This window comes from Pyrus communis, chromosome 8 (genome assembly GCF_041283825.1).
Source record: "Pyrus communis isolate YQ-2024b chromosome 8, ASM4128382v1, whole genome shotgun sequence".
Lineage (NCBI taxonomy): Eukaryota > Viridiplantae > Streptophyta > Magnoliopsida > Rosales > Rosaceae > Pyrus > Pyrus communis.
In genome coordinates, this window is record NC_142572.1 from 3,704,411 (window position 1) to 3,712,555 (window position 8,145).

General features: G+C 38.0%; 2 protein-coding genes across 2 annotated transcripts; one reads left to right on the forward strand and one right to left on the reverse strand.

The window, feature by feature from the left end:
• Window positions 1–530: 530 nt before the first annotated feature.
• On the forward strand, window positions 531–2,195 carry LOC137717162 (BURP domain-containing protein 6-like). The gene is made up of 3 exons (XM_068456465.2): window positions 531–631; window positions 953–1,070; window positions 1,221–2,195. The coding sequence occupies exons 1-3, from the start codon at window positions 590–592 to the stop codon at window positions 2,099–2,101; spliced, it is 1,041 nt and encodes a 346-aa protein (XP_068312566.2). The 5' UTR covers window positions 531–589; the 3' UTR covers window positions 2,102–2,195.
• Window positions 2,196–3,023: 828 nt separating this feature from the next.
• Window positions 3,024–7,687, reverse strand: LOC137716898 (VIN3-like protein 2). The gene is made up of 4 exons (XM_068456251.2): window positions 7,400–7,687; window positions 5,503–6,163; window positions 4,517–4,836; window positions 3,024–4,285 (listed from the first exon to the last, which is right to left on the reverse strand). The coding sequence occupies exons 1-4, from the start codon at window positions 7,449–7,451 to the stop codon at window positions 3,429–3,431; spliced, it is 1,890 nt and encodes a 629-aa protein (XP_068312352.2). The 5' UTR covers window positions 7,452–7,687; the 3' UTR covers window positions 3,024–3,428.
• Window positions 7,688–8,145: the final 458 nt, after the last annotated feature.

The window sequence follows — 8,145 nt, forward strand, 5'->3', positions numbered from 1 at the left end:
CATTCTAGTTCTGTTTTACCCACATAAATGAAACTTATAAAGAAGAAAATTTTCAAGCAAAATTACGAGAGATTTTTCAGTGTGACCAGTACATTGGGTGGTACATCACGTGTCATTATACAAATAGTGGGATATATGTGCTAAAAAGTTAATAACTTAAAAAATAAAATTTCCCATCACTCTTATTAAAACACGTGATATACTACTTGTATTCCCATCACAATTAAAAATTTCTCCAAAATTACAGCTTAAAATTAATGCAATTCAACTCTCCATTTTCCCACAAAAATACAACCACCTTATCTTAAAAAGAAGAAAAGGCTCAGGCCATTTCAACTACATCTGCATGTATGTTCTACGTTGCTGTTGCCTGGTTCATCTTACTGAAGAAACTTTACACGAGGCAATGGAAGAGGCTACATATTTACACCTAATCCCGACAACTTACACCACGCAATGCATGCTCTACGTTGCTGTTGCTGGGTTCACTCACTCCCCCTATAAGTACAGAACCGATCTGCTACTGTTCTACCATCCATCTCTCTGAGTTTTCTGTTCCATTGCAACATTTGTTGATTCTTTAGTCTTCATGATGGGGTTTCTCCTCTCCAGAATCTTTGTTTTTCTCACTGTAAGTGAGCTCTGGAACTTTAGTTTTCGATATTATTTTAGCAGATTTGTACATTTGGTTACCTGGTGACCGAGAAATGCATGGTTTCTCTTATGCATCCTTAGATTTGATATTTGATATAAAGCTGAAGATATATAGCTTTGGTTTTAACGTTTGAATCTCAGCCCTTGATTTCAATTGTGAAGAAAACGAAGGGGCTTTCTTGGCATTTTTGAATGCTTCACCAAAATGGCCTTCTCCCTTTATCTATATAGATACACAAAGGTTTGATCACACTCACCCTATAAAATCTTACAATAAGATCTCAAATGTTGCATGCAGCTCACACTGGTGGGAAGCCATGCTGCTGCCTTACCAATACCAGCACCTCAACGCTACTGGAACTCCGTCCTCCCAAACACACCAATGCCGAAATCTCTCAGCCAACTCGTCATGCCTGGTAAATAGTATATTATATATACACAACTCATACGCTCTCATAGACAGAGTTCGATCGGCCTCTTCCACCGTTAATTTACTGATGCTCTTAGACTCATAATCTTACTTATTTTCGATTTATCATTTATGTTGTTGCTAATTAAATCTGCAGACTTCATTAGTGTTGGCAAAGGGAGCGTTATTCTTCACAACCCAGTTCACAAGGAAGAGAATTGGGCGTATTCGAAAGATTCAGATGATGAGAACGCCCGTTTCCAGAATGATGCTGCAGAGAACGCTCCATTTTGTGTGAAATATGCCGATATTGCAGATGATCCCGCAGAAGCTGAAAGTCTAACACAAGTTGAAGTCGACCCAAACCGAACAATCTTCTTCTTGGAGAAGGACCTTCATCCTGGAAGGGCAATGAATTACCGATTAGCTGGAAGTGGAAATTCTAGTACCATACCTTTCCTGTCCCGAAAAACTGCAGAGGCGATACCCTTCAGTTCAAGCCAACTGCCAGAAATTCTGGACAAATTATCAGTGAAACCGGGGTCTGATGAAGCCGATTTGATTAAGGGAACCATTCAAAATTGTGACAGTCCAGGCGCGAGTGACGAAGCAAAACAATGTGTAACCTCGTTAGAGTCGATGATCGACTTTGCCACCTCCACGCTGGGATCAAAAAATGTTCTAGCAATCGCAACGGAGGTGGAACAAGGAGCTGCCCCGATGCAGAAGTACACAATAACCGTAGATGGAGCGAAGAGGCTGGCAGCCAGCAACATCATGGTGTGTCATAAGATGAGCTATGCGTATGCCGTCTTCTACTGCCACTCAATTGAAAAAACGACGACTTATGTGGTGCCTCTGCAAGGAGCTGACGGATCGAAAGCCAAAGCAGTAGCAGCCTGTCATCAAGATACATCTCAATGGTACCCAAATCATTATGCCTTCAAAGAGCTCAACGTTGAGCGAGGAACCGTTCCCATCTGCCATTTTCTTAAAGCCGAGGATGTTGCTTGGGTTACAAACCAAAAACCAACTTGATCTGGTTGAATTTGTTCGACCTGATCGATCACTAGCCTATATGTAAGAATGTATATCCTCCGGTAATAAATGGAATTACATAAGACCTGATAAATCAGTTGTGTTTATGTCTGCGACTACTGACTGCCATAGGACATCTTACCCATTAGAAACGCAAATTTCGAGTTACAAATTAAGAAAACAGTACATCTTAAATATATAAAAAATGTAATGCTAGGGAGAACATGTAAAGACACTTTTGTGACATTTTTCTTTATGTTGATCGGCTTGAAATGGTTGCTAAGAATATCGGAGTTAAACAGTGTCTTGGTTTGCACCTCATCGCAAAATATTAATTCTGCATAATGATACGACCACATGTGACTTTTCATTACATTTCAAAAGACATTGCTTAAATTTCGTGCCAAAATAATTATAAAAAAAAAAAAAAAAAAAAAAAAAAACATTGGTTGAAAAGTTGCAACTTTCTTTTTATGGGGAAGTGTCGATTTAGTCTATGAACTATCACCTAAGTAAAAATTAGGCTCTGAATTATTATTTTTCGGTAAAATAAATCCCTAAATTTCATCCCTACTATTATATTCAAAATTATTTTATCCAATTTTTTCGTCAACTTAAGTCATTTGACACACTTAATACCGTCCTTCTCTTGCTTCTAAGCCCTTAACATTTCATAGAAGTTACGAATCTAACGTCTAATTTATTGCTCGTCCATTATGAGACTTAACCCTCCACTTTCCCTTAGTGTAGATACTATCGTTTGTTAAAAAAAAAAAAAAAAAACAAAAATTTATCCTCTGAAGTTGACTCCACAAACTATTTCTTTATGTAAAATTACTAATCTATCCTCCAATGTGTATCACATACAAGTAACATGATTTAAATTGACAGAAAATTGAATATAGTAGCTTCAAATCTAATATTAGGGATGAAATTGATAGATTTTTATAATTCAATGATTGATTTTTTCAAATAAATAGTTTAGGGACCTAATTTTCACTCAAGTGATAATTCAAAGGCTAAATTGACAATTCACCCTTCTTAAGAAAACAAAAATTGAGGATTATTCGATATTAGCTCCTCAGAGTAAGACGTTGTAGGATGCAACGTGTCCACCCTCACCCAAAGGCGAAGGGTAGGACATTTAATACCAAAGAGCTTAAGAGCTTAACCCTTTTCGATCAAGCAGATGACTATGTTTCCCGTTTCCCTGAACATCCTACATTTCTTCAACCAAAACATAAAACAGAAGGAAAAAAAAGACCTACATTTCTAAACCATGTCCTACCTACTACTAGACATTTTCGCATAAAGCTGATCCCCTTGTTCAAAATTTAATGGCACAACCTTGTGGAAGACACATGCTGAGAAATTGGTTTTCCTTTTGCTGGCAGCAAATCTTATCCACGAAGCTGTGAATGAGCTGACCGGCCAAGCTTGATGGATCATCGATGAAGGTGTCCACGAATACTCTAACCACCCTTCGTTCTTGCACATTTGCTTTCAGACTGAACCAAGTCAGAAATTTTACTCTAAAATCTTCATCTACGTGGCCCTCACACTCTAACCATTTGATTGCTCTCACAGAGTAGTCGTAATCACTTTCCTCTGCTCGCTTTGCACATCTGAAAACTGGTACTTTGCGCATTCCGTTAGATTTACAAGGTGTCAATGGAGAAACTGCATCTTTGATCAAAGAAACAGTTTCAGTTAAAGGAAGCAGCGAGTAGAGACGTTTGCTCTGGTTCTTGCCAATGCCATCTGATAACTGAAGATTTGCGGGATGGGCTCCAGAAGTTAATTTGATGTCACTAGAATTGGTTGATTCAGCTTGGGAATGATTTTGAACAACTACTACATTCTCTTCCCTTCGTTTTGTCTCCGACACAACAGAGCTATCATAGGATGCAGGCGTGACCCATTTAGCTTCCCAAACACCCAATATTCCTGAGTTGCTAAACAGAGAAACCTTGCAGAAATATTCAGATGAGGGATGGAGATCAGTGATGCTAAATTTCTTCTCAGGCCTCAAAACAATGAAAGAGGGTTGGTCTGGGTAATCCTTTGCATCAGACTTACGATGCCACAGCCTGCAACCCAAGAAGTTGTTAAAAAGTTGGTCCTCATATTCTAGCACAATGACAACGGAAGTCGGGGATGAGTCTTCAAACTGGATGCGGCAAGCTGATACAATAGAGTTATTAAGTAACATCAGTGAACAATAAATATATATGAATTGGTTATAACTTAACTAACAAGGGTGACGATACCGGCCAATAGTTTTCATTCCCTACTGCAGTCAGAGGGTCAGACGTAACTCATATAAAATGAAATGCATGGTGCTGTGTTCAATCTAGATGCTACATATGTGAATGCAGACTTCAAATTGTTGAAAACAACGAAACAATAACTTACTGGCTTGCTCTTCCTTTTCTGCATGGACAGGGCAAGGAACAGAAAACATTGTGTCAAACGTGTCCACTGCTGAACTGCACAATTTCTGAACTTCAGCACCACAAGAGAGCCTGTTAACGATTCCACGTGCCATCTTTGCAGAGACCTGTTCCAGAGGCCCTACTTCATTGTTCAGTTTTTTCATGGCAGTTCCTACCGTGTTCTGCAGATTTTGGTATTTCTTCATTCCTAAAAGAATTTTGTAAGATAGAGAAATTCGTAGACACAGTACATCCACTCTTCTAGCCTCCTTTGCAATCATCAATTGTTTTCTCCAGGTTCTGTAAACAAAACCAACCATCTAATTAGCAAACAGCTTTATTTGGCAATTGAAGAAAAGTGAAATATTTTTCATTCTAGATTAGGTCAAATAACCTGAATTGTCAACCTCATCCTTACCAACCATTTGCTACATTCGTATCAATGAAAATATTTCCTTGGAATAAATTGATAGTCTAACTGTTTTACTTCTCGTTTTCAGTTTGTTGTGGATTGATTTAAATTTTCTCAGAATAGTTTGTAACCAAAAATATTACCAACAAAAACATATACAGGTGACATATTAAAAAAAAAAATGTTGTTTCTATATACTTCGAAGGAATTATCATGACCTACATCTTTCATTTCTAGCTGTAGAAAGTGTGCCATTTCCTATGTACTTAAGCGATAGCTTGGTAGATTCTGTAGTGTTCAATCACTGCTACATCGGAGAAGCAAAATATGTAGCATTTGCTGTCCGCATACCTTTGTGTGTGCATGCGTGCACAGGCACACAAACGCAATACCTGTAGATGTCTTTAAAGTTGATAAATAGGCAATTGGTTTTTCTAGGTTGGGACTCTGTACTGACCAAGACATACACGACTAGCATCATAATATCATACAATGCAGTTAAGAGTAAGTAATTGAGATTAAATGGTCACAGGTACTTAAAAAATATTTATTACCTCATTATATCATTAACCTTTCCGCAAGCAACACAATAGAAGCTTCCATCCAATTCTGGACAGCACCCGCTCTTCATAAAGCCAGATTTTTCATGCATTAGAGCACATTCCAGATGACATGACATTCCACATGGACCATTCTCATCAGCAGAATCAGAGCCACAGGTCAACCATAGACTAGGATCCTTGTTATCATCGAAAAGTTGACAGATACAACAAGAACATCTTTTGCAAAAAGACTCCTCTAACCCAAAGGCAGCTTTGCATGCTACATTATGACAAACTTGGATTTTAGGATTTCCTTCTTTAGTCGTCACCGGAGAAACATGACCTGTGTCAGAGAGAGGTTGAAAGGAAGCTTCCCTTTTCCTTTTCTTTCCAGTTTGAATTTTGGCCGGAGCAACTTCAGGATTACTATTAGTATTGCTCTTGGAATTCAAATCAATTACCTTCAGAAGCTGCTGTATCATTAGATATTTTGAATATCCTCTGTACTTCCTTTCTTTACCCATCTCGGCACAGATAATTTCAAGAAGCTCCCTACGGGTAAAGGAACTTAGAATCTCTGGGGCATCTTTTGACCATTTGGCAATCTCTCGGACTAGTTCTCTCTTTTCTCCCAAGCTTAGGCTGCTACATTTTTCAGGGCCAAGTACAAAACCTGAGGAAATAAAAAATCAAATGTCAAACTGAATTTCAGGTGTCTTATGTTTTATAACACAAGTAGATGAAATTACAGATTATCTGCAGCCAAGAAAATGTTGAACATAATCACTGAAACCTAGTAGTTACTCATACAGAACAATATACGATTCACGTTCATGGTTTATCTTCGGTGTTCATATAAATCAACCACACTCAGACTGAAAATGAATATCCATGCACTGACAAAGTACCAAAGGGAATCAAGCCACAACTAAGCTTACTGCAAAATAACTCGTTAACATATTCTTTGGTCTTCTCCAAATTTGTTCAACCATAAGTTGTTTCTTTCTTTTGCCAGGTAAGTTTTAATTTGTACGGGACACCAACAGGCTTGAACCTGAGATAGCCCTTTAATTTTGGTAGACTTTGCCAACATAGTGTTCACATGTGGACTCTGGTTCCTTTTGGCACAAGGAAAATTAATGGAGAGGTTCGAACTCTTTCCTTCAGTGTGACTAAAATACATCGTACCACACGAGCTACAACCCCACCAGACAAGTTGTTCGTTCTTATAAAACAAGTAGCTCTCAAATCACAACTGTTCTTCTGGAGATATATCGTCGTATAACTCAAATATATCAACAGAAATTAGTCATTTGACAATGACAAACGACGGACTACTATTTCAGCGTCAACTCCCATAGAAACATAAACTTCATTCTAAAACCCCATTAGGATTCCGAGTTCACAAAACTTATCTAAAAAAATAACTTATGACAAAACAGCTTTACCACAATATCAATGAGTCATAATTGTTCAAGGGCAAACAAAGTTTTACAACAGGCAATGCTGGTTGCCGCCATTAGTCAATCTAAACAGTGTCTCCCTAAAGACTTTCTAGCAAGAGCAAACGGCCTTGTCTGATTATTTAAAAAAATAGAAAAAAACCCCAAACCCCAGAAAAATCATAACCTGAATCATCAGCATAACCTAATTATTCAAAAAAATTAGGCATTGGGCAACATACATTGGGGATAACAGCACTATTTATGTGTTCTAAAATAGGGAGAGGCAAATATAATAGAAAGGCGAACTCAGATGCAAATAATACTTTCGTGATGACATACATTGTGGAATACGATAGTCATAAAGTAAATAAAACTAACAAATCAACTGCAAAAGAGTAAAACCCACCAAATTTATATGAAGAAAAATAGAAAAATAATGGGAAATATAAAGTGGGAAAAGTGACCTGAGAATACAGACTGCACGTTTGAAGCCCTCTCTTCTTCTGGGTTGCTCATTGTATTCAACAGAGGAGGCAAAAAAGCCAAAGACTCTATTTTTATTCAGGGAACTTGTATCCAGAGAGAGAAAGAGAGGGGAAGGGAGGGAGAGAGAGAGAGTGAGAGGGGGAGACGAGGATCACAAGAAAAAACTCATGAGAGAGAGAGAGAGAGAGAGAGAGAGAGAGAGTCAGAGGAAAAGTGGCATCCGAGTAAAGAAAAAGAAAAGAAATAATAAAAAAATTGCCGAAAATAAGAGAGGGCAACAGGCAAATTGGGTTTTATTTATTTATTCTTGCTTTTCTGTCGTGGGAAAACCCACGCGCCTGCATGCGTCATGCAATTCTCTCTATGGTGCTTTCGAAGTTTTCGGTTTCAGTTTTTTTATTTCTACTTTATAATCCGTGGGTAGGTGATGGGTCTTCTTTCTTTTGTGTCCGACTCTACTTGCTTTTACTATATTGCTAAACCTCATCTTCCACATAAGGGTTGTCTTTGTTGGCTGAGTTTGTGGAGAGTAGGAGATATATTTAGTGTGACGGTCTACGTGGAATATGGGTGTACAATTATAGTTCATATGTTATATGATGTTAGGCAGTCGTGTAAAGTTGTCTTCCGCAACACGATTCTTCGTTTAACAGGTTTTTTTTAATTTTTTTTAAAGCTATTTTCGTGCGACCGTTCACTTAATTCATCGCGCTAGTGTAACAAT